Source organism: Melospiza melodia, chromosome 9 (assembly GCF_035770615.1).
Source record: "Melospiza melodia melodia isolate bMelMel2 chromosome 9, bMelMel2.pri, whole genome shotgun sequence".
NCBI lineage: Eukaryota > Metazoa > Chordata > Aves > Passeriformes > Passerellidae > Melospiza > Melospiza melodia.
This window is the reverse complement of record NC_086202.1, coordinates 16,070,750-16,097,727: the sequence shown is the minus strand read 5'-3', so window position 1 is coordinate 16,097,727 and position 26,978 is coordinate 16,070,750. Positions and strand designations below refer to the sequence as shown.

Here is a 26,978-nt window from a genome sequence, read left to right as displayed (position 1 = left end):
TCCACATTACTAGATTTTCCTTCTCTTGCTTATTATTTTCTATGATTTTTTCATCTTATATAATAACTCTGATATCAAACTGGAAAAACAAATTTGCCTTTCTCTTGTATTTACGTAACTGGATGCCATCAGTCACTTTCCACCAAAGCAGATCTAGCCATAAAAGTAAGATTAGGCATTCTTTGCTCTCTTAGGAAATAGTTCATACTTCAGGGTATTTAAGCACAATAAACTTCTAAAATCTCCTCCTTTCTAAAATGAAAACTGGAACATGGTAGAGGAGTTAGTTTCTGTATTCCACTTACTCAAGTGCAGGTTGATAAAACTAAGAAGTAGTATTTTGTACATACTGATAATTACTTTTAAATTAAATTCCTGATAGGCTGAAGTCCCTGCTCAAGTTTATGCATGCCTACATGCATGTGCAATCTTGTAGTGAGCTTTTTTCTGAGCAGAGTTGCCAGACTAAGCTCTGGAGACAAAAATCACCTGCCACAAAACAAATGTGGAACTAGCAGTGATGATTAAAGACACTAGACAGGAGTCTACAGAATATATCTCTAGGGGATTTATTTAGTAAAATTCTGTACATTTTGCAAAAATAAGCCCAAGCTTTAAAGATAATATGGGGAGTTGATTCTAAGTATTATTTTTTATCAAAGTCTGATTTATTATTTCCATAATGAATAAGTTAGTCTTTACATGATCATACTGCTATTATTTACACTATACATCTTAACAAAGACTTGCAGAAAACTTTATTTTAATTAAATTTTTTGAAGTACACAGAAGTTTTAGGAACAAAGTTGATGCTTTGAGTGTTCCCTTAATTACAACAAAATTAATTAATGAAGCAATCAGGTTTTCAAGATATTATTATAAGATTCTTACATAATTTTGTACTCATAGGCAATAAAACTAAATAGGTATTAGGAATTAAAACAGTTATAGTTCCTCCATAGTGTATCTGTGATTCTTTGGCATGTTAAGAGTGGAAGTAATGCTACCATCAAATAAACTGTGGGGCAAGACTTCAGCTACTTCAGTCCATGATAATGAAGACTAAGGCTGCTCTTCTGTCAACAGTAATAAAAAAATCTTGTGAATTGTGTATGAAGTTGAGAGGTCTTATATGCATATATCATAGGAGGTGGAGCTAAGGGAATAAATCAGGTTATTTAGGCTCTATTTTCTAACATTGTGGCCTAAACAGGGATTCTGTTGACCAAGTTAATCAGCTAAGAATGAGGTTGCAATTTCCACATCTTTGACTTCTTGGGAGATTTTCAGATCAACAGGAGGTTTCAATTATATTTTTAATATGAGCCTTTGAGATTTGTTTTAATCCTAACAGCAGAACAAGCTAATCTGAATTCAAGATGTGCGCTGTTGTCTTCTTCAGTTTTCCATAACTGCTTATGAAAACAATTTTCAAACTTTGGTCTCAAAATAAATGCTCTGTAGACAGACAATACAATACAACCAGCACCTTCAGTGCACCAGGCAGTAAGTAGTTGTGGAGACTGGCAGTGATTAGTTCACCCTGGAGGTAGAGGAGCCAGGAATAACAAAGGTCCATGGGTCAAATTCTACCTCGTGTATCCTTCTAAAATGCCATCATCTGTCAGATCTGCCTTTAGACATACACACTTCCAAAATTTCAAATTGCCTATCATATTGGAAGTCTTGGTGCTCTAGAAATTCTGTCTCCATACAATGTATCTGACACTGATATCCAATGGTGTTAAACAGAAATAATTAAGAGGAAAATGTCCATGGATACCTGGAATTCAGGAAATTCAATAACTCTTACAATAAGATTAGATATACATTCTATTCTATTCTATTCTATTCTATTCTATTCTATTCTATTCTATTCTATTCTATTCTATTCCATTCTATTCTATTCATTATCTCTATTTTATCTTATTAACAAGTGAAATGCAATACAATGATTGTGGCTACTTCTACAAAGGTCTGGGATTTTAGAACAAGGAAGGAAACTGATGGTCAATCAGATTTTTCAAAGGCACCTTTCTAACAATGATTATACACAGAAAAGCTAATTGCAACTTCAAAATATCATAAAACTACACAAATAATGGACATAGCATGGGCTTGTCCATGATTATTTTTTGTAACTGACCCTATACTGGAAATATTTTAAATATAGAAGTTCTTTTCAGGATGAAATTACTTTATCAGCCAAACAAATAAAACTGCATTTGCCCTTTAGCACAGCAACATTGACATCTAGTGGCTAGTTAAGATTCCTGTTTAATATTCTGTGTATGAGAAAAAAAAAGTGAAACACACCATTTATTGAATTTGACAAACCAGGTATGCACTGCCTGCTATCTCCACATAGCCTCTAGATGATTACACAATATCATTAATGACTAGTTTGGAGCTACCAGTACCTGTGATGTGAACTGGTGAGCCTGAGGCTCTGCCTCTCATGTACAGCCCCACTGGTTTTCCCTGACTGTCAGGAAGTGCTAAGCTTGGGAATCAGCTGCCTGACTGTAGTGTATACCTTCCTCAGGACTTGTTGGGAGGCACAGCACATCCCTGAAATTGTACACGGGTACAGCTAAATGAAAAAGAGCTACAGTTGCTGAATGTGATGTTACTGGCATACGTGAACGTCCATTTTTAGCTTTACTTGCTTTTTCTACAAATTACTAGGGGGTTTCAAATAGGAGAGGATAAAAATCAGGAACATGACAGATGCCAAAGTACTGTTCGTACAAAAGACACAAAAATAAATGATTTGGCAACTTACTTCACAGACATGTAGGAGATAGGAAGGTGCCAATATCAAATAGCATTAGAAAGTAATTTCTTCATGTGTCAACAGAAGAACTGACTTAATGGAGAAAGAGGAAAGATTAAACAGGACAAATATTAGTTTTACTAGCATTCTTGATGGTTCCACATTACTGTCTCATAATCAAACTCAAATGCGGTCTGTGGCAACAGCTTACAATGGGCGTAGTTGTCAGTGACTGCCCTGCCCTTGCTCTCCATACCAGTGGTAGCTGCCTCTTCAAGCCTGCTGGCAAAGCCTTCTGATTTGCTTCATTAAAAATTGGAACAATTTTTTAATTGGCTAACCAAACTAATTTTGATTCAACAGATCAGAGGCTGTTGAGTTTAAACAACTTTACCAGAAGATCTTAGGGGGCAATCATCTTCTGCAGGAAGGCTGATGTGTTTCTTCCTGGCTAAATACTGTTAAGGAGTAAGCATCTACACTTTGCATTTCTTAAAAATATATAGAGAAAACTCAGTCTGAAAAAGAGCAATAAAATGTAAGAGTTCTCCAATATGTAACCTGTATAGAAAGATTGAAGCACCTTCTCAGGCTACAAAAAGGGAAAACTGTGGGGATATATGTCTTCAGGGCATTAAGAAATTAACTCAAGTAGCAACAAACAAGATTTTTTCTTACATAGTAGGAAAAAACCCTTATACCTAACAGGTTAGTAGATTAAGGTATTAAGCTGTGAAATCTACACTAGAACCTCTTATGAACAGCTCAATAAGTATGTGTCAGGTATACTTTGAATTCTGCATCTCTATATGTACCATGTCTGACTTAAACTTTCTGGATACATCAGGTCTCATAGTCTCATACTTTATTTAGCCCGTTCTAGATTTAGGGCAGAACTAAAGTTAAAGCTACAATGATGTTTTCTCTTTTGTGGACCACAAAGTTCAGGACTACTGTAATTTAAGACTATTGTTTCACATTACTGCTGACCTGATCTAAAAGAGAGCTGCTGCTCACTTCCCACTTCCCTCCGGTCCCATCCCTAACATTTTTTCGCTTCACCAGGGTTACTCATCCAGACACCACATCAGGACAGTCACAGGAGCTAGGGTGGCAGAAAATTAAATTCTGCTGTTCAGCAAGAGTGGTCAGATGAGCATTAGATCCAGTTCAGAAGAATACTCTCTTCAGTGGTAGCTTGACTTACTTGTAAAGATTGGCACAGATTGGCACAGATTGACTTACTTGTAAAGGAAAGCTGTGCTCCTAAGGTTTGGCTGTACAGTCCTCGAAATCCCACTTAAAACCTCCTGCCCTGTAATGAGTTATGTCCATCTCATCTGTTCTTTTTCCTGTATCTTCCAATCCCGTGGGACTCATAAGAGAAGTGCCTTTTTGGTGTCAAAATATACTGCTGCTGGAATTAAACTACGGAGATACACCCATTGGAGCAAAGTATAATGCATATACCAACGCTAAGGGCACATTCAGTTTCAAATTCCAGTTTATTTAGGAGGCCATTTCTGAACCCATTCCCCAGCTGTAGCTTACTGTAGCCCACATATAAAATGCAGTCAGGTGATGTTCTGAAGCAACGCAGTTAGACATCAGAAAAGCATAGCATAGCAAGATGAAATTATCTAGCTGTTATTCTCAGAAAAGCTGTTTATAACATAACTTCAGCATCTACAGCAGCTGCTATAGATGGACTCACTGCAGATAATTTTCCTGTCCCAGAAACTGTATTTTTTCTATATGCAGGCTTTGTCGCCACAGGGCAATGCCAAGAGATTCAAGCACTGTAATTCTTTCCTCTACCTTTCCCACTCCTCTTCAAAGTGCATAATCAATGATATGTTGGCCCAGTTTCTAGAATCATGTCAGGATTCATTCACACTAAAGCAGGCTGTCATTTCCATAAGACAGGAACAACAAAAAGATGCTTGCTATTACAGCTTTGAGAGTATACATTATTTATTTTGATATATTTAAATTATTAATTAGGATAATTCCATTCTTGCAAAAGAGTCTCTGCCCTTTAAAGGAAATGGGCCACATTCAGTAGGACTTCAGCAGAATACTGCATGCACTCAAATATGCACAGTGCCACTCAGTTCCTTTCCATGGGACACTTTAGCATCATCTTTGCATTCCTTCACAGCAATAATGGCATAACAAGTAACACAAACACTAGGTCAGGAGAAAAAAAAAATCTGAAAACAGCGATCTACTAGCCAAGGTAAGGAGATTCACTGTCAGCTGTGGTGTATGATTGTCTTACTGAAGAAAAGCAACACCTACAACTTATATTTTACAACTTGCATATTACAAGGGTAGCAGCAGTATCTAAATTTTTAATATTTCCCTGTATTAAGTGTGTCTGTGGTTTAACTATCCAGGAATCAATAACACAACTGGAAACACAGTCCAGATGGACTACAGCATTTCAGACTTCAGCAGTTCAGGTTGTGTTTGATGGGAAACTACCAATTCATTGACAGCTAAATGCTCTACCTGATGACTTAATGCCGAAGATTGGTGCTTCCCAGCTACTTTATCAGCAAATACTTCTGGTTTATAAAGCTCCTTTTTATGATGCAACCCACGGGCTCCCAAATTCTTATCGCCCAGTTGCCGCCGGTCCTCAGAGGGAAATTGAGTCACATACTGCCTTTCGTTCTAACTGCGAGATGCAACTGACGAGGAGAGAAGCCGCTGGCACAGGCAGCAATCAGTGTTACAGATCGCCGTGCCGAGGTCGCGATCTCGGTCAGTGCCGCACCGAGGGGATCGCGGTCCGTGCCGCGCCGGGGGCAGCGCGCAGCTCCCGGGCACGCCTGGCAGCTGCTGCCCTCCGCAGGGCGCCTCCCGGGGCCTCCCGCCCGGAGCGTCCCCTTCTGCGGGAGAGGTCCCCTCCCGAACAACGACCCCCGCCTCCCCGATCCCTCCCGAGGCACCCTTTCCACCGAGCCCTGGCACCCGCAGCGGCGTCTGAGCCCGTGCCCCCGCAACAGAGACTGCCCTGCCCGAGAGCGCCGGGGATGGTGCGCGGGCGACCCGGGTCGGGGAGAGGGGCGCGCTCAGGCCCCTCGGAGCCCCTGCGGCACAGTCCTACCTTCCCAAAGGCGGAGACCGCGGCAGCCGGGGCCGCTGACCGGGTTCCCGGGCAGGGAGACTCCCCTCGCCCCTAAACATGATGAGCGGCTTTCCCCTCCCCTCCCGTGCCGGCTTGCCCTCCCCCGCGCCCCGCTGCCCCGCGCCGCCCGCCCGCGGCGGAGGGAGGGACGGAGGGAGGAAGGGAGCCCGCGGTGCGGCCCTGCTCCGCCTCTACCCTGCTTTCTGGGAGCGCAGCAGCGCCGGGGCCGGCAGCAGGGCCGGGCGGCGGAGGCGGCCCTCGCCGCGCCGCGGCCATGGAGCCCGAGCAGCTGCGCCTTTCCGCGGCCGTGAGTGGGGCCGGGAGGGAGGGAGGGATGGAGGGGGCCCGGCAGAGGCGGGCGGGGACAGGCCCGGCGGAGGCCGCGGCCTCCATGGCGGCGGGGCCGGGGCGGGCGGAGGAAGGGCCGCCGGGGCCCGTCCCTGTGCCCCACTGCGGCGGCGGAGGAAGGGTCAGGCGGGCCGGGACAGCGCTGGGCCGCTGCAGGATAGCCGGCAAGAAAGAACTGCTTCAGAAGCGACGTCTGACTGGCCGGTGTTCGGTTTCTCCCTGAAGCTCCACAAAACTCTAATCCTTGATGTCGTGATCTGCTGTTAGCTACCTTTTACTCCTACTTTTTCTTTCATAGCTGTAATAAAGGGGAAATATCTTGCGAGTGCTTTTTTCTCTTTGTTAGGGCCGTTCACTGTATAGTATACGCAGGCACGCCTTGTAATAGGTTTTACAAGGAAGAATCAAGTTGCTTATTCTCAGGTTTTTGCACCAAGTGGGGTGGCAAAGCTTCATAGACACCATAAAGGTGGGAAGAGCATGTTGCAGTGAAGCATTCTGACCTTCCACACAGCATCTTTTATCCATCAAGGATGGCTCCTCAAGTCCTCTTACAGATCCTGTGCTTCCTTCATACTCTCCCCAAATAGTTTGTACCAAAACAAGCACTCAGGGCTGTTCCAAGTCACATCTGGCTGTGAGCAGACACCGCCACAGACCTGTGTGCTGGGCAGATAAAGGGGAGGATGGGCTTATGAGGACAGTGGCATGACTGGGCCCGAGGTCAGGAGCCACGAGTTGGGAATATTTTATAGGATTGTTTTGCCTTCTTTCTTCTTCTTGACTGTTGTTTCATGTTCAGCCACATGTTGTGGTCAAGAGTGGACACATTTCACAAGTGTGTGTTTACCTCATTGGAGAGGCTTAAAGGAGGTGTCTTCTCTGGATGCAAATACCTGCTGTAGATGCAGTGCTGGGCAGTCTGTAGTGTCCTGAATTGATGTCGAGAGTTGGTATCTCAGTTTGACATCAGTTGTGATTTGTGTGGGTTTTAGGAGCCAAGAGTGTAGTGGACTCTGTTTTGTCTCCAGTTGTTTCATCATTAAATAATCCAAGATGTTCGGATTACTTAAGTGTGAGCTAAATGTACTCCAAAGCATATTTGTGCTTGTTTTAATTTTGTGGTTTCAGTTTGTTTTATTGTTTGGGAATAAAAAAACCAAAGTTGGCGCAACAGCAAAATACACTGTACCATTTAAGTCAGCTTTCAGGTTCGTGTTTTGAGAAAACACTTGGTATTTGTATTAGTAATTAACTAGAAGCATTCTGAGTCTCACAAATTCCGTCAAAGCAAAGTTTGTGTTGAAGGGTTTACTAAATAGTGAAAGTAATTATTTTAAATTCTGTTGATTGTGCATGTCCATGTCTATATCTGCTAGGTTAAGCACAAAGCTTTGGTATCTGCTTGTCTATTTCTACAGTTAAATATTAAATATGTTTTCCTTATCTGGGATTGTAGTTGTCTGTTTACATTGTCCTTCCGAAATGGCAAGGTTCATTTATGGATGGGGTTCTTTGATGGAGTTCCTGAAATGAAGTAGGCATGTTTTACCAAGAGTCAGGGCATCTTGGACCTGAGGTGTGAGGTTAGAAACCATTCAGTCCCAGTCTCTGTGAGTGTCACCCAGCACTGCTGGAGCTGCTGCTGTCAAACCCAGCATCAATGCAGCACCTGTCCCGCTGTTGCCTCAACAGACGAGTGATCCACAAGTGTCAGGAGTGATCATCAGTCATGGGTTGTGTTCTTTTTCACTCAGAATTTTTATCTGTGAGGTATTGCAGTGATTCAGAAGAATGTCTGAAGCTGTGAAGAGCTTTCCTGTTGGAAAAGCAGCCTAGTCCTTAGCCAGACCTGCCCTTATACTCACAGTCAGCTTCACAAAAGGCAGTCACCAGCTTCTGAGAGCCCTACAGTATGACTCTGTTGGAGTAACTTTTCTTGCATCCTTTTTTCTTTTATTTGAATCATTCCTGGAATCACTTGAGAGCTGGTTAGTGAGGATGTCTGTTCCTTTCCTGGGGTATATCATCCAAGGGCAACTGCTTTGTGAGAATCTCCTTTCATTTGAGCTTTCTCGCCTGTTTCAGTACTTCATCTGTCGGGGGCTTTCATGGTCATGGTGTTGGCTGAGACTTCCCAGGCATTGAGTGTGAAGGAAGCTCTCGATGTTCATTTGGGAAGCATTACTAATGCCATTTAAAATATTCCCAGATTAGCATGATATTTTTTAAATTTAGAGGCCAAGTGTGCAGCAAATATATTTGCTGCATACTTATAGAGTGTTCAGATTTGCTAAAAACCGTATAAGCTTCATTAACAAAAGTAGTGACAAGTTGACTACTAGAACCACCTAGCTATGAGACTACATTTTTGCTGCTTTTTTGCAAGTGCATGAGGATCGTTTACAGCAGAGATCTGCTGCAGTTGTTTATTTGGTTTGGGGTTTTGTTGGGGGGGTTGTTTGATTTTTTGGTTTGTTTCTGTTTTGTTTGGTAATGGACAATTTTTATGTCTCATGGGAAATAGGAAATAGTTCAAAAAAAGTTCTGATTTTCTTTTTTTGAAATATATATGTGTAGGAGAGTTATGTGTTCTTCAGAAGCATCCAGAAGAGTGGGAGGAACATTACAGCATTTGTTTATTAATAATAATAGCAAGGGATTTTTGAAAATCTTAAAATGAGTCCTTCACTGACAGTTTGAGAAGATAGTGTTTTACATATTGTGCACAATACAAAGCAGTTGTTGGTGTCAGTAGAGGGTACCTCTGACTCCTCACCATGGCATTTCTGTGAGGTATTTATGTCAAGAGAAGCCACCTCATCAAAATCATCATCTGGAGTTGGGTCTTTTTTTCAGATTTACAGCTACCAGTGTAAGATCTAATGATCTAAAATGTTGCATGACAGCCCAATAAACTTTTATTCCCATTTTCCTTCATTTATAATGTGGACATATCACTTGCTGTCATCCAGCCCCCTGAAAGACTAGCTCCTGGGGAAGATATTCATGGTTGTCTTACATAAGGAACGTTGTTTAGAAAATAAAAACCCAAGGTGTTTATCATACTTCTGGTTTGCTGCACCTGTGTGAAGATTAAATATGAGGACATATGCATATAAATTATCTGTAAAGTGATCTATTTTACAAAGTGATCTTTCTTTGCCCTGTATTATTTGGAATATGCTTTGCATTGTCTGTGGAATTTTGTTTGGCTTAGACATGTGAGAATTTGCACTAGTTCGCTTGCTCTCTGTCTCTCTGTCTTTTATTTATGCATGATGGACAGTGCTGATTTGTAATGATGCCATATCCATATTGCATTAGCAGATATATTGACTGGTCTATTATTTTCAGGCACATGGCCATGGAGGCTATGATTCTGATTTTAGTGATGAGGAGAGTGGAGAGAAGTCTCTGCAAAAGACTAAAAGGTAATGTTGTACAGAATTAACACTTTGCATTATGTATTTTGTACAAATGGCCTCTTAGTGTGAATAGAAGGTGATGCTGTTGCATGTAAGGTCTGATGTTGAAATGGTTTTTGAAAAAATCAATCTCTTTGATTTCTGCATCTCCTCATCTCAAGCTTGCCAAAGCTTGTCATCTCCAGGGGTAGCTGATTAAGAGCTGTTCTGCCATCTCCATCTGGTGTGTATTTGCCCCTCAGTTCTTGGAGCAGAGTGTTTTGTTTTTCCAAGCATTAGTATCCACTGCTGGGTTTTGGCAGCACTGTTCACACCACTGTGATCCATCAGGACAAATGGAACTGCTAGGAGAGCAAGGCAAAAAAGGCCAAGTGGTAGCAGGCTTTGTAGATACAAAACACATAGAGATACAAAGTGAAGAACTGATGCTACTTCTTTATTATTTAATTTTTGAGGAGACCTGGGAATTGGTAAATTGTGTTGTGATCAATGCTTGAAATGCACCTGCACATCTCTTATTTGAGATGACCTTGGCCAATACTTTCAGTGATTTGCACCGTTAGTGACCTGGAATTTTGTAGTCTGATCTGATTTATTTGTTAATTTATTTATTTTGCTTTTGAACTGCAAAACACCTTGACACTTTCTGCATCATACTGAATATTTGGCCTACACTTTGCATGTACTTTTCTTACTTTTTCTTGTCTCTCCCTTGCTCTTTTATTGGACTTTATTTAAGAAGACTTTCTGGAAACTGTCCTAGGACTCTTGCATATTTTTCCTTTGTAGGAGAATTGAAATAATGGATTTTGTAGTGTCTGATTGCATTCTGGGGAAAAAAAATCATGTTTTAATCTTTGAAATAATAGCATGCATTGTGCCATTTAATTTATTTAATAAATACAGCCATTCTCCATTAAAATAATCACTGGTTTTGTTCAGATTTCATTTTATTTAGGTGCCATTGCATATTCTGCCATTCCACTTTCTAGGTGGAATATTAAGTAAACATCAGAAGCCTTTCAAAAATACCATTGTTATCCTTGTTCTGGCACACAACTGCTGATTCCCCGTAGGGCTCTTACGTGGGTTCCTTTTTTGCTCTATCACTGTATTTATTTTTACTTTAAGGAAAATAGTAGTCTTAAATTCTCTCCAAATTGCTGTTTTATAGATCCTTCTTAAGGGAATTTTGTGCTTACAGATCCTTTTGAGTAAATGATACCTTAAGTTTCTAGAGTCCTATATTTCACAGCTAGAAACAAATTCCCTGGCTTGTTTTCTTCAGGTTTCTGATTACCATGCTTTCTGCCCACTGATAATTATGGGAAAAAAACTTTTCTTCATCTCAGTTTATGAATGAAATTAACTAAATATACCTTTTACTAGCTAAAATGTTTAACTTTTTATTACTTTGTTGAACCCTAAAAGTAATTTTAGCTGTCTACTGACAAATATGGTTCATTACATGGCAATTGACTTTCAAATTTGTAATTCTTGTGATTGCACTACAAGATGCAGAGCTGTTTAATGAGGTGTTGAGACATTGGCATGAAAGGGTGGAATAGGGTTACTGCCAGTCAGTCTTTCTCAGTGAATGCACTGTTCTTCCTGTTCCTACTTTCCTGTCCAACTGAGATTTGTAAAGGACTTTAAATATCAGAGTGAAACTGAAGCATCTTCCAGGTTTTAGCATTGTGATTATATAGTGATAATAAAAACAAGTATTACAAATTGCTGTTTTAAGCAAGTGCCTTTAAATGCCAGCTGGAAGCAAATGCCTTTCTGATTTTGTTCTACAAGTGAGGTAAAGTCCAAGCTGATGTTGGTTCTGAAGTTTCATTATATTCTTGTAGAAAATAACAATATAACAATTTTTGTTACTCAAGATAGTGCAAGGTTTAGCACTTGAAAATTTTATTGCTTATGAAAAGTTCTTGACTAACTTTTCTTTCTATTTCCCACCTTTAGAATACAGGAAGATGCCCTTCTGATAAAGCCATTCCAAAAACCAAAACAAGGCAGTGTGGTTCACAGACAATTTGCCGCTGAAGAATGTGATAGGTATCTTTTATATATTGCTTTTGTGAGACATTTTCCTCTTAATGGAAAGATAGTTTTCATTGGAACATGTTTGTTATTAACAGGGAAGAAGCAAGAAAAAGAAGATTTCACTTGATATCGATGGATGCTGTATCCTTCTGTTTAATTTTTCAGGTTTGAAGATGGGGCAGAGGTTATCCATTGTGGTAAAATACTGGGATTTCTCAGTTACCACAATTAGTGATAGTGCAGCACCAGATACTGAGTCATTCCTCAGAGGAGCTTCTTTTTGCTGCTGAGATAAAAGTGAATTGAAAATCTTTTAAGAAGCCATATATAAAGTTTTTATTTGTGAAGACATTTATTTTCTGAATAAGTAATTACACATTTTGCTCAAATTGTGGTACAAAATGTGTTTCAAATTATGTTTCTGTTTTGGCCTCACACCGAGGCCAAAGTGTTCTAAGAAGCACTACATATTTTTCTGTGATTTTCATTTCCAAACTAAAGCATACAACTTTTATTTGTTTGTTGGTGGTAGAAATGTAACAAATTATTCCATTTTAGTAGCCAGATTGTTTTTATAATAGAAAAGTACAAACCTGATTTAAACTAAAACTGCAGTACAAAGAGGCTGTTGTCTAAATCACAGCTGAAAAAATGAACCAAGTTTCTGTGTATATGCATACAGAGCATCTTTGATAAAGGTTTTATAAATGAAGAATGAGGTTTTAAAGATGAAATTGCCTAGAATTCCTGTATTTGGAAATTAGCTTCTATGAGAGGTTATTAAGTAAAAGTTCCTAATTAACTGCATTCTTTTTTGTTTTTTGGAAATTACTAAACTGTTTGTGAGGAGAAAAGTCTTTCTCTTAAATATATAAAAAGATTTTGGTTGGGTTTTTTTTTTATTTAAAACTGTGGCAAAAGGAAATAAGTTCTGAAACAATCCTTAATTGCTTTATTCAGTATGAAAGACATAAGAAGTTTGTGCATGACTACATTTTATACTATGGCGGCAAAATAGAGGATTTCCGAAGATCTGGGTGAGAGCTGTTGGCAACCTTTCCCCTCCTGACCTCAAAACTCCCTGCTTTGTAAAACTGTTGAATATATATCATAGCTTTGGGGGCAGAGATGGGTGTAGCTGTGTGTCAAATTACTAATTATTTTGGTCACAAATGGTAACTACAGTAATTGGAAATACCCAAACACAAAACTTGTTTCTTTCTGTTTTCATATTTTTTGGTAAGAACTTACCATGAGCTGAATTATTCTTGTTTTGTTATGTAAAAGGAAGGATGACAGGTGATCATTAATGGAGGGTACATTGAGAAATATCTGTCAGAATCTTCAAAATAACAGTCTGAAATACTTCTGAATGTGCAGAATTGCTATCCATTGTCCAGAATAATAACTTCTTTAGAGCTGTCCATTACTGCCTTTTAACATCACTGTCCTCAATAAAGATTATAAAAGTGTTTTCAGACAGGATCAAGTCATCCACAATTTCAGTGGCCTTTTTCAACTGTGAGTTTTTTTATTTGGGAACAGGTATGCCAGGGAATACATTTTTGATAGTTTTATTTCATAGAAATATATTCCTTTATGCTGTGAGGTAGAGATCAGAACTCTAAAATATTGATGCTTACCAAATTATTATTTGATGGCTTTTCATTTTAATGTTACATTGTACTAAAAAAAGGTGTGTCCTTTTACAGAGCAAATGACAAGACAGATCTGGATGTTATTAGAGAAAACCATAGATTCCTGTGGAATGAAGAAGATGAAGCAGACATGAATTGGTACCTGAAACTATTATAGGATATGTTATTTTTAGATTGCTTGTACTAAATTTGTGGTTTCCCTTACTAATTAAGAATTACTGTGCATACTTGATCATTCTTTGATGTATTTGAAAATGAAAGACCATTAAAAGGTCTTTCATGTTGTAATATTGCTCAAATGCCAACATGAATTGATGACAGAAAGAACTAATAAATAATAGTGATTCTCTGAGATCCAAATAACCGTTCAAAAACTCTGAAGAAAGCAGAGTTTGAAAAAATACAGTTTAGTATGTACTGTGGATTTATTTTATATTTATTTTTCCAGTTTTATGGAAATTACTCCTTAGTTTAATGATTATGTATCTGTTGCATTTCTAGGTCTACAACTTGTGTTCTTTCAATGAAACCACATGTCTTTGTCTTGCTAATATCATTACAATGTAAAGTAAATTATGTTGTCTTCTATATTACTTTTTTGTTTCAGGGAGAAGAGGCTTGCAAAGAAGTATTATGACAAATTGTTCAAAGAATACTGTATAGCAGATCTCAGCAGATACAAAGAAAATAAGGTATCTTTCCTTAGTGTAAATCATCTTGGGTTTTGAAGTATAACCTTTTTTAAAAATTGCCTTATGATTGTGGATATGTTGTAAAACCAGAATGTTAGTACTCCTTCCATAGAAAGGGAGCTCTGAGAATTTGTCAAGTTACTTACAAGCAGCAGTTTGAATCCAAGTATTGTCACTGCCTCAAAAATGTGCTTCTGTGGGAATAGGAACATTTCTGTCAGATGATGTTTTATGAAGAGGTACATTGTGTGTGAAAGGCAGAAAATGCAAAGGGGTTAAAGAAAGAAGGCTGGAGAGGTTGCTTGGAGAGGAGCAGTAGATGAAGCCTAAAACCCCATGGAATGTTACTGTTGAAAAAAAAGTCTAAAAAAGAGTTTTGTACTTGAATGCTGGCAGAAACAATTTTGGAAAAGTCTATTCTAAAGCAGCATCTTTTGCTGGTTGTTCTTTTCTGTTTGTGGAAACAGGATTTGTATGTGCCTTGTAAATAAATAGAATTTCTCAAGAGGAGCAGCCCAATTCCAGCACCAGGTTTTCTTCTTAACTGGAACAGCCTTTGTTTTTTCCAAGTTTTTGGCTGACTAACTTCTTAGTCAGAGAGTATACATGAATTTCCTATTGTGTTTTTCCAAAGACTGGTGCTGAACTCAGATGTGTCTTGATGTTTCTAGCACACAGTAACCCAGTCTATATAGTTCTTTTCAACTATTTTATAGTATTGAAAATTACATTCACTGGTAAATATTTGCAAGGACTGGGCTTAGCTCTGTCAAGAAAAAAAGCTGACCAGTCATCTAAAGACAATTGGGACAGTAAAATACAAAAATGCAGTTAAAATCAACAAAAGCTAAAATGCTGAAGATGCCTTCCCTTCTTTTCTGATTAAATTTGATTTTATTTTCCTGTAGGTATTTCCTATCCCTCAATGTCCATTCCATCCCCCATCCCCCCAGCTGATTTCCCTTGAGCATGCTTACAGATTTTGTTTCTCTCACTACTGTGCCAAGTTTCCATATGTTTGCTGTCTTTTGTGGGAAACTGTTCTGCCCCAGATTTTTTTGTGTGTGTGTGTCTCTGTGTCTGTGTGTGTTTTCTTGTGTTGTGTGAACAGTATTTCCCTGTCAGACTTCAAGTGTGTCTATCCTTTGAGGTCACTCTCTGTTCCCATTTATGCTCCTAAGTCATTACCTCTATTTTTGGAATTGCCATGTCAGCATAAGTGCTGTGTCAGGCAATTTGTAAAATATATATGCTTTCTTTTCTCAAATACATTCTGATCATGTGATAGTCCTTTCTTAGAAATTCTTAGAAAAAATAGAAGAAAGTATGAGATTTTTCTCAGTGACTGATTTATCCATGCCCATGTTTGGTACAGAAGGATTTCAAAGCAGGCTTTTTTCTTGGAAGTCTTAAATAAGCTGCTCATCCCATTTGCACTGATGGAATACAGTCTGTGCTTTCAGATTTTTCCTGCCTTAATTTTTATTTCTGCATCTCCAGAAACTGGAAGCTGGATATCTTTAGCCCCCTGTGCCTTTTGCTTTGCAGTGCTGGTGCTATGAGAAGTGCTGGGTAGATAAAAGCTTCTCAGCTAGTTGGCCTTTTGCATGATAGTTGTGATGCTTCATCTTAATATAAGAAATTCTTTTATAGTGAGAACATTCAGTTGCTGGAACAACCTCCCCAGTGGCACAGTGGGATCCCCATTGCTGGAGGTTTTTCAGATGCAGTTGCCCAGGGTGATAGATAATCTCATCTGGGCTCCCTTCCCCATGGAAGGTTGAAGCTGGTAGTCTGTTGAGGTGCCTTCCAACCTGAGCTGTTCTTTGGTTCTGTGATTCTGTATCATGCTACTTGGTGTGAAAGCAAAAGTTGGAGGTCAGTTTTCTCTGTTGCTTTAAGTACATATATTGCACAGATTGAGACTTGCATTTATGTGCTCATCTGTCTTTTCACAGCTGTAATTGTTTGCTTCTGGCCAAAATCTTCTTGTTAGATTGGTTTTCTAAAGATCTCTGCATAGAAATTGTAGCTCAGATCTCTTTAGGAGCTTTTCTTCTGAAGTTAACCACTGTTTTACGAAGGACTGGATAAAGGTTTCATGGGAGCATCTCCTTTGAGAATCTGAAAAATAAGCAGAACCACCTACTCAAAAACAGAAGCTCAGAAGAAAACAGATGAGCCCCTGAGGCCACAGGCATGTTCCAGTTGCTGGTACTCATTTGCACACACACACACACACACACACACACACACACACACACACACACACACACTGCTGGGACTCCCCTGCTCTCATCCCTAGAGATTCTCAGGTGCTCTCACAGCCAGAGCTGCAGACCCACTCACCCTTCTTGCTCCCAGGCTGCTTCACCTGCTGATGACCAGTCTGGCTTGGTCTTCACTGGTGTTTGCATTTAATCAGAAATGCCAAGGTGAACCTCTGGTGTGAGGCTCTGTAGAGACAATAGAAGAGTGTTCTGACAGCTCTTGCTTGTGCTGGGTCTGTTACTCCTGACACTTTCCCTAGGTAAGAGTTTTCTAGGTCAAGGTTGTCTTTGAACCTTCAGTGCATCTTGTCTGCAAACTTTGAGGCTGATAAATGACCATCTGTATTGTCAGATAGTTCAGTTCTATTGTCAGCTTTGCAGTGCAGCACAGGAGGGTGCTCTGCATTTAAGTTTTACTTTGATTTGCACTGGACTGGAAATGTTCCCTTTGTTGTCTTATTTTCCTAGAGAATTTCTTATTTGCTGTCTCTGTACTTTGTTTTGTAGCTTAGCAGATTGGAAGTGTGTCCTATTTGCTAAGAAATGAAATCTGTTTGACACCTGGTCATTAAATAAAATACATTTTATTATTTTGTTTTCATTTCCAGATTTCTAGGCCAACTTGTCTTGTACTTGGCAATGTTAATATGTTTGCTTTTGTAATTGTTTTTCAGCATGGAGGACTTCCTGTAAAAATAAAAATACAAATACTTAAACTATTTTTATTTAAAAAATACTATTCTAGCAAGCTGAGGCAGAGAGATATTTTTAATTAAAAGAGAAAAAATTAAATTTTCATGACCAGAATTAAAAGGATGAGCCACATGAAGGACACCAATCAACTGAAATTAGTCTTTACAGTGCTTAATATGTTGACTATTCACAACTCAATTTTGGTTCTTATCTTAACAGTTTGGATTTCGATGGCGACATGAAAAAGAAGTAATTTCAGGAAAAGGTAATGCTGTCTTTCATTTTATGTTAGATTTCTTCTTGATGCTCCTCTTGCTGCTTTTGGACATAATTTTGTTAGATAATATTTGATAATACCTGTAAGTTTATCAGATAATAATGTACAATAAATTGACATGTCTTTCAGCTTTCCTGTTTTATGCTACATAGGTTTAGATTGCACACTGATCTGCACATACTACAATTAAAAGAGCATATAGTTCATTTTCACAAGGTCACTTCTGTAATGAGCACCACCTTAATATGTTTGATAATGTAGAATTTCATGGGTGGGCTTTTTACCTGCTTTTCTCTAGCAGTTCTTCTACCTCATTAGCAGCTTTTGATACCTGTAATTCAAATCTCTCAGTAGTTTTCTTCAGGATATAATTTATTGATTAACAGTTTCTCCAGTGCTGTTCTGCAAAACTTTTTAATTAAAGTTTCTTGTGTGAGACCTGTTTTAGACTAAACTGATTTTGAAAGCTTTGGTGGGAATGATTATCATGTCTCCCAATCCTGCCTCCAAATCAGCACCTTAATTCTGGGTGAGAAGTCTTACCAGTGTGTTGCTGGGACTTTGCACAGTGGTCCTTGTTCCATGGCAGAGGTGCTTGGGCTTTTTCAACATGCTGAGCAAGCAAGCAAGTTAGGTGGGTCAAGTATTGCTGTTCCTGGGGAGGATTCTCATACACTTGTGGGTTTCTGAAGTCATGGATGCACATGCCAGAATATTGCATGGAGTTGCTGATGAGTTTCACTCAGTTACAGTTGTTTAAACAGCTGTATTCTGCAAACACCTGTATTGTAATATATTTCAAACAGTTAGAAATGCATTCATGATTTAAAAAAAAAAAGTATTTCAGAGTAGAAAGCATGAACATTAATGGTGGGGATTTTTGAACTGTAAATGTTAAAGCCTCTAAAGGTAGTTGTAGTCATATGTTGCATTTAGCACTACACATTATATTAATGGATAGTTACATTTGATAAAATTACATGCTGTATTGAATACCTTACCAAGATAATTAAGATTAAATGAGAAGTAAATTATTTTTATGTCTTCGTGGGGGAAAAATTATAGCTTTATATGTTTAATATGTGGTACTTCATATTTTAAAATGTGGGGGAAAGTGCAGAATTATATATTCCAAGCTTTTTAATGGGATCCTAATGAAAAACGAGCAATGGGAGCAGGAGTGGGTAAATCCTCCCTTTCACCACAGGGGGGCGCGAGAAGCCAACCCGCTCGCGGGTGTCGGACGTGCTAAGTGTGGTTCCAAAAAATCCTTTTAAAAACACCCGTGGGTCATTTATGCTATTTTACAATATAAATCAGCCATAGAAATTGCTTAATTAAATGTAATAACACATCTACACCTACCTGACTGATAATTAGCGTTAGCATTAGCCTTGTATGTACCTATTGTATGTACTGCTGTAGATGGGTCAGTGGTGATGTACAGTAGTGATGAGAGCCACTGCTGGTGCACTTTTACCAAGGTTTGGAGGTGGTAACAAGGGCATGCAGGAATGGAGTACTCCCATTTGGTTGCTTTGCATTTGGTGCCTGTCTTTGCATGGTTACAAAAAAGAAGGGCTAGGATAAGTGAAAGAAGACATGATGTATTACTGATTGAAAAGGCCAAGTTGTTTCTTTGGCATCTTTCGTCTTTGCCATAAGTTTTGAAAGGAGATCATATTGGAGATTGCTATGACATAGGGTATGATAGCCATACCTTACGTGGGGTTAAACATACTTAATGTATATGAATTTGAAACTTTCTTTTTTAGTGAGTTTTCTGGTTTTTTTCTTTACTTCAAATGTTTGCATTGCAAGTGGTGTTTCATTACAGAACTGAAGTATCTGAGGACACTGCCAATCCATCAGTTAGCTGCTTAAGCAGAATTTTCTGAGGTTAATCGTTCACCAACAGTTCTGCTTGTGAGCCTATTAATGCACATCCTTTCTGCTGCTCTGCATACAAATCAGTCTCTGCAAAGGGAATGCATGTATCTTTATTACTCCAATATTGGGACTTCAGTGGTGCAAACAAAATTGATTATGTGCAGATCTGTTTTAAAATCATGTTGCTTTCACATAATGAACCAAAGGAAGCTTTTAAAGCTGACATAGCATTTCTAACGAAGTTGAATTTCCTTTTCTTAAAGGAAAGGTATTTATGGATATTCACTAGAATACAAATTGTATGTCCTGTATGTCAGGTACACTAGTTACATAAAAAGCATGTGGGCATCTTCGTACTGTACAAACGTGATGCTTTGAATAATTTGATGCCATTAAAGATGCATGTCTGAATCACAACTTCTGATCCATCATCATCTGCTAAGTAAGTAATCATTTGGGGTATAGGATGTATCCTGGTGACGTTCATTTTTTCAGAGTTCATATTAGGCTTATTATTTCATAATGTACACTCTCATCCATACATTTCAAAACACAGATATGTTTTTTCCTTTGCAAATAGGCAATATTGGACAAGTACGATTGCTTTGTTGTTCCCTGTTATTATTTCCTTAATCTACATGTTATTTTTAGATTTGTGGGGTTTTTTTATTTGAAAGAAATGGAAAATGAAAGCCAAAAACAGAGCAGAACTGGAAATAACAACCCCATATTATTAATGTTAATCATTGAACCACAGTTTGCTGGTTTTTACTCTTTACAGGTCAGTTTTCCTGTGGAAATAAATACTGTGAGGAGAATGAAGGCCTGAAGAGCTGGGAGGTGAATTTTGGTTACGTTGAACATGGTGAAAAGAGGAATGCACTTGTAAAATTGAGTAAGTCAGCCCTTCTAGGATATGTACACTTAAAAGAAGACAAGTATCTTGTACTTTGAATGTTATTGAGTGAGACCTAGTGATAATAATATGAGTTCATGACAAAGGCAGAATAGGAGATCATTTTGTTGAATTAATCACAGGTAGTAGTATGGTGCTCTTGATTTAGAGAGAGCAGCTGTTATCATTATATATGACAAAGTTGTTACAGATTAATAACTTTATTCTGTATAAGTAGCATGTCATAAAATTTGAATAATTGGCTGTAAGCTGTTTCACATAGAAGCATTTCTAGTTTAATGGACAATACTGCATTGCAAGGAGAATTTCAACATTGTCATTGCTCAGTTACTTGGCTTGGAAGTCCTTAGGGCTTTGGACCAGACAACTTCTTGCACATCTTTGACTTTACTGATTTTATTTTAAATATTTGAGTTTTCTTCTAAAAAAGAATTCTGAAGTTCTATTTTTAAACAATTTTCCATCCTTACATCTCGACTGTGATTTTCTCATTCAGAATTGTGTACATGATGATCTGTTTATCAGATAATTAAACTTAGTAGAGTTTATACAGTTACTTCATGTAAAATGAGTGAGTAGTGGGGCTTTTTCCTTTTGTGCACAAGACATTCCACATGGGAGCACTTGGTCTCTGACAAAGTTCTAAGAGATTTACACGTCTTCATTGCAGAAGAATTGGATCTGTGCACAAGGATCCATAAATGGGATGTTTGTACATGAGAAGCACTGATAGTTCTTTAATGAAAAGCTGCCAGTGCTAAACTTGTGATTGTCCTTCACATTTAGTAAAATCTGAGTTTGTACTGGAGACTTTCATCATGTATTTTTTCAATCCTGAGTGCAATTACATTGTAACTAGTGTTTTGAAGGAAAAGCTGCTGATGTTGAAGGATCTAGCTCTAACTAGTTTTGTATTTTTGTTAATTATGCTTCAGGTTATCAGATTCTTGGCTGCAGTGTTCTCATTTTCTCTTTTTCAGGACTATGTCCAGAATGTTCCCACAAGCTAAACTTCCATCACCGGTAATGAAATATTTTGAAAATAATGGGGACTGAATTATTGATAAGTTACAATTATGATGAGCAGCACACAGGGACAAAACATCAGTGAGATGATTAGGAACTTCATTTATCCTGAAATAGCATGAATATTCTGGAGTTCTTATAAAGCCACTGACTTGTCACTGTTGAGAGTTAAGATGCTCTGCTAATGACAGCACAAAACCCCCAGGCTGGAAGAATTCCATCCCTACCACCACAGAAGTTTCATTTGCTTAATTTCAGCCCAGTAATTATTTTTCCTCTATTTCTATATAGCACTTTTTTTTTTAACTGAATCAATTTTCTTCTGTTTAGCTACTGATAGGTGTCTGAAAATATGACACATATTTGACTGAACTAAATATTTCAGATTTACTGTTGCATAAGAAGTACATATAACAGAGGAGGTGTACATTCATCTTTTTTAAAGGAGGAAAGAAGTCAAAGCATGCAAGCAAAGAGGCACAGCTGCCCAGAACTCTAAGGAGCCAAAAAATAAGAAGAGAAAATTGTCGCGTTCAGCAAAAAAGAAGTCCAAAAAAAAGACTGGTAAAGGTAAATTTAAACTTTAAAACTTCAGTTGTTAAAATACTCAGGTTAATTGAACCTGAGTTTTGCAACAGATGAATAGATGGAGACATATTATTATGTATAAATACTTTTAGTTACATAGAAAGATATGTAACTTTCTTGACTGCAACAAAGGTAGTCAGAAAGGTAAATTTCTTAGGTAAAATTTCCTAGATGCAGAAAAAAGATAAGTTTCTTATATTTAACAGAGAGGGACAGTCTTTTGAAAAGTATGCACTGCAAGGGAAATTTGTGCAAGCATTGGATGTTGCATACTAGAAAGGGTTGTGAAGTATTTCATTCCATGAGACTTTGGGGTTGAAAGACTTTTGGAAATGTTAGATAACCTTTTTACACCAGGGATCTTGGGTTGACATAAATAGGCTCAAACTGATGACCTTTGCACTCATTTAAAAAATCCTTTTATTTCAGTGTTTGCTCTCTTTCTCTGAATGTGGTGTGTGCATGCATGTACACATCTTTAGTGTAATAGATTGTGATAGAAAAATCTTTGTAAACAATATAAGATAACAGATAAAATCAAAAGCTGTTTACTGTTTTTTTTATTTTGATATTTCTTTACAGATCAAGTTTCTTCGGACGATTCAGATAATTCTGATAAAGGTATTTTAGTATCCTTTATGGTTTGTAATAAGTTGTATAATATCATAGACAGTTGTCATTGATCTTGGTTTTATTAGCTGTCTGTTTCAATATTTTATATTATAAGAATGCTGTCTGAAACAAGGAGAAATATGAAGGTTTGAATGAATGACTTACATATCTTGGAGAAAAAGTGTAGGGAATTTTAAGAGGAGATTGTTTAATAAAAAAAATAAAAATGTGGGCAGATAACAGAATGAAAATAATCAGAAAAAAGAGAAGTCAGGTTGTTGCAAAAAAAAGCGGAGGGTGCAAAAATAGGTACTTTGTTAATAATTTCATGTTGTGTAGTCTGTACTGTGTAAGGATAGTATTTTTCTGATATAATAGCTACATTTTCCTTCAGGGAGTTAAACTGATATGTACTCTTCTCAAAAAAAAAAAAAAAATTAAAATAAATCCTAGGCTTTAATTAATGTCTTTTCCAACTACCACCTGTAGTACCTCAGAGACCTACTTATTGCAGGTGGATGCATTCAGCCACTGCTTGTGTCTCAGTGAGTCCAGTCTCCAGTTCCTTTTTTTGTGAAACAGGCCCCATCTCCTGGTCATGCCAGTCCTTGTTGCAGACTGTCTAGAAATGATTGACTGTTTTCACTGCTCTGCTATACATTTTTAAGAATGTCCTCACCCCCTAGGCTTTCCCAGTTAGATACAGGAAGACCTGAAGCACTTTTCTTATGATTTGGGCCATGCCCAAATTTGTTTTGTCAGGAAACTTATTGGAAGATTCGGGGGGGGGGGGGTGGAGTTTCTTATGTGAAATTCCTGTACACTAATATGAAATAGTTATGCAATAATCCGTGGTTTTTTATAATTTCATTTACTGATAAGTCACGATTGATAAGAACTATTGTTTAAGTAAGGTAATTGATTAATCTAGTATCATAAATTGAAACTATATTGTGTATCTGGGTTTGTAATTATTTAGTTTTAGGAAAAAAAGTGCTATGTTGCTGTTGTCAAGATAATTTTTTTGACATGGCTGTTGTTATGTTTGACCAAAACATTGCTTTGTGATACCTAAGAATCTTTTTGATTACACTAATTAGCATTGCAAAACATTTTCATTTTCACTTTATGCAAAGTGTTCTGTTTATTCTCATGGTTGCAATAAACATTGCTTCTAGCAATATACCATCTAATTTTAAAAAATATTATTTTAAATTTTATTTTGTAAACATTTTAAATTTTTTAACAGATTCAGATGACAGCAGTGCTGAAGATGGTCCTTCAGAAGCTGACTCTTTGAAAGGTCCTCTACGAGAAGCAGATGAAAAATCACGGTTGGTTTGATTGAGCTTGCAGCTACTGAGGTGTACAGGGTCCATTCAGAATTGCAAGACAGAATTGTCCAGTGTTGCAATGAGTATTCACACATAAAAGGTTATGTCAAATCTCTTTCCATGCAATGAACCTAAAAATGTGTATTTAAAGAGGGGACATACACAACTCTTGAGGAAAACCTTTGTTAAGCCACTGCCATAGCACTGCTGCCTTACCCCCTCTATAGCATTATTATCTTAGTGGCAGGTCCTAAGGGTCAGCTCACACGGGGAAATGTGAAGGGTATTGGAATGTAGTGAGTAAGTCAAAATTATCTATACTTTTCACAATTCTAATCAGAAGTTTGCTAAAACTTTTTTATTCAAAGATTATCTCCTAGGTACAAATCCAAAGCAGAACTTTCTGACATTTATTTTTTGTTGTTGTTACAGGGAAGAGGAGTTTCATGAGTATTTTCAAGATTTATTTCTCTAAAACTTGCATTTGATGTTGGCTGATTTTCTTCATGAGTTGTCAAGATGGAAGTCTGGAAATCCAGTCATAATTTTCCAGAGACCCCTATCTGCCAGCATACCTTTTCTACAGTCACTCATATGGACCATTTGGGTGGATTTTCTTTGTAGAAGGATTTAAATCTAAAAACTTTATTTCTTGTAGTAGGCTGCATACTCTTGAAACAAGAGAAATCATTTTTCAGTTCAGTGCAAAATATATATGGCACCCAAACTTATACAAACAAGAATATAGTTTATTGACATTACAACAAGGAAGTTCACTGCTTTTTATTTGATCTCAAACTTCAGTTATTGCCAGATTTTTGTAAAGGAGGATTTTGTAAGATTGTGTGAGTAGTTTAAAGCCATACACTTTATTTATATTTTTAATTTATTAAACAGGAATTAATAGCCTTAAATTTATTGGCTATTTAGATTTTAATATTTGGGTATTAATCTCTGTAAATATTTTCAAATGCTATTGGAGAACATCACATTTTGTCAAATATGTATTCTATCTCTCCTACTCCTTTAAAAAGTTTGGTTTATTGTGACTTTCTTTTAAATTTTAGTTGTAATGTGGTATGTCTTACAATTCCACCTATAAAAATATGTTTGGTTGGTGAAATTTTTGGTGTAAAAAATAACATGCAGCTTTCTACTGGAGATGTACGTGACTTTCATGTTATCTGTGGCTTCTGATCTCCTTCCCATTGACTGAACGTTAATCCTTCTTTCACATGTAATCCTGAATTTACAAATAAAGCCTGTATATTGCTTGAGAAATGTACTGGATTCATCTTCTTTCACTTGCAGCACATCTTTAAACATTCATTCAGTCATGTTTCCAAAGAAACAGACTGCACATGAAAAAGTACTATGCCAATATTTTTTCTGTCTGGTGAAAATTACTTTGTATATGAGGGTCACACTTTTTAAAATTAAGTTTTCATGTTAATCTGAGTAAGTTAATGTTGTATAAAATATATTTTTGATAAGTACTTCTCACTGTAGGCGTAGAAAGTATTTCTAGTAAGTATTTGATGTGGACACCAAAACAGCAGAGATGGTTGTAGTGTATTTATGAACATTCCACATGCACTCATATGAATAAGTTAAGAACTCTATTTACAAGTATTGCTTACTATAATTACATTTTAAACATTTTGTACTTACATAATAGATGTACAAGGACATATATAGGGCGTCCTTGAGTAAGAAATAAACATATCCTTGCATGAAGGCTTCTTTAGGTAAGAAGGGGGATTTAAAGGTTAATTCTCTGTCATCTTGCAAGCTTGGCTGAGAGTCAAATCCAATCTGCAGCAATCTGCTTAAATGTGTGCAACTTGCCCCAAGGGGCTTCTCTTGACTGCGTTGCTATTTTTGTTGCTTCAAGTATTGTATATTCATTATATGCTCTGAATAACTAGCTTCTCTTTGGGTCTTTAACATACAGTTATAAAAAGTTACACTATACATATTAAATACATAATTTAATACAGTTTAAACAAAATTACATTATCAGACAACCTTGAAATGGTTTTCTTTAGCAGCAGCATTTAATAGAGAAACTAATGTGATACCCAGTTCTATGTCATAACTGTTTGCATAAAATACTTGGTTCATTTACAAGTCAGAATGTTGTGAGTGTTTGGAGGTTTTTTGTGGATTCCTTTAATTTTGAGTGAGAAATGTACACAGTTATCTCTGTTCACAGAGCATTCTTAGAAAGGTTTATAAAGAGCAAATTGCTCATTCTCCTTCCGTATGGATACAGAGGGTCCTTCAGAGGAAAGAAAAAGCGTGGGTCTGCTTTGTTCAAAGGAGCAGGAAAAGTGGAGGATTGAGTCTGAATGTTGAATTTCTCTATTGCAGGAGTTGCATTTGACATCCACCTCCTTAGATTTGAAACTTGTTCCAGTGAATACTCAGGTGTGTGTCTAACATAGTGGCCATTTTCCCTCCTCCATGGAGGAGCTGGCTTCCCGAGTGGAAGGTACGGAGTGGACTTGGGGGGGAAGGTCAGTGTTCATGAAGAGCTAATTTGTGTGCACTCTGTCTACTTGGTTTCTTGTTATCTGGTAGAAACACAGGTAATGGCAATTTTGATGTGTTTTACTTCCGCTTTGCTCTCCCTCAGAAGATTAAATTGATGCCAATTAATTGGTTTTCAAATACTTTAATTTATTGCATTTTGAAAGATATGCACTGGGAGTATGTGAGCTTTTAAAATGCCCTTGAAGGCAGATTCTGCTGTAGATATGCTGGTGTATCTTAGTAAACTTTTACTTGTGTGTAAAGTATGACATTTGTGGTCTGCTATTTTACATTTTTACAATAAAAGCTGCTTAGTTTAGGAACTGTGGGAGAGCCATTTGCATGTGATCAAAAGGCTACAATGGCTATAATTTACAGATTTATCATTGGTAATTTTGGAAAAAATTCAGTGTACCATCGGCCTGCTTTTCATGGATAAGAGCTAGGGAGTTGTGTTATGCATTCCTAAAGTGAAAGAAATGGGACTTTATATAGGACTGAGAATGAAGGAAAATGACAGAATTACAGATTAAGGAAATACACATAATATAAAAATCTAAATATCAAAGTTACAAATATTGCAATTTTTGGTTTGAATTTTATATCTTAAGTTTCATTTAGTAATTTCATATAACATCTGTCAAAATTATTTATATTTTTTCTGGACAGTGTGAAGAAGTTACATATTTTAATAAAAGCACTGTATGTAAATTGAGTGACATGAAAAAATACCTAGAGCACACAGTT

The 26,978-nt window shown here is 37.5% G+C and overlaps 2 protein-coding genes across 4 annotated transcripts in view; one reads left to right on the top strand and one right to left on the bottom strand.

Moving 5' to 3' along the window:
* Positions 1–6,004, bottom strand: part of LGI1 (leucine rich glioma inactivated 1) — a 28,952-nt gene extending 22,948 nt beyond the window's left edge. The window contains exon 1 of one of the 2 annotated variants that reach the window (XM_063163506.1): positions 5,892–6,004. The gene's annotated coding sequence lies outside the window, so the exon portion shown is untranslated. Of the gene's footprint in view, positions 1–5,290; positions 5,436–5,891 lie in introns of those variants that run through there. The other variant, XM_063163507.1, reaches the window with a different exon arrangement.
* Positions 6,005–6,137: 133 nt separating this feature from the next.
* LOC134421969 (protein FRA10AC1) lies at positions 6,138–24,977 on the top strand. 2 transcript variants are annotated; one of them, XM_063163504.1, is made up of 14 exons: positions 6,138–6,219; positions 9,618–9,694; positions 11,660–11,752; positions 11,836–11,881; positions 12,701–12,777; positions 13,453–13,536; positions 14,006–14,090; positions 17,273–17,318; positions 20,002–20,115; positions 21,117–21,159; positions 21,608–21,726; positions 22,333–22,371; positions 23,612–23,696; positions 24,129–24,977. In XM_063163504.1, the coding sequence occupies exons 1-14, from the start codon at positions 6,187–6,189 to the stop codon at positions 24,169–24,171; spliced, it is 984 nt and encodes a 327-aa protein (XP_063019574.1). In that variant the 5' UTR covers positions 6,138–6,186; the 3' UTR covers positions 24,172–24,977. The 2 variants fall into 2 exon arrangements, with proteins under 2 accessions (XP_063019574.1, XP_063019573.1); XM_063163503.1 differs by having other exon boundaries at positions 21,608–21,732.
* Positions 24,978–26,978: the final 2,001 nt, after the last annotated feature.

Coding starts and splice junctions, on each gene's coding strand:
- LOC134421969 (XM_063163503.1), top strand. CDS start 6,187: ATGGAGCCCGAGCAGCTGCGCCTTTCCGCGGCC. Junction 11,882..12,700: donor ACTTGATATCGATGGATGCT/GTATCCTTCTGT, acceptor TGCTTTATTCAG/TATGAAAGACATAAGAAGTT. Junction 14,091..17,272: donor GCAGATACAAAGAAAATAAG/GTATCTTTCCTT, acceptor TTATCTTAACAG/TTTGGATTTCGATGGCGACA.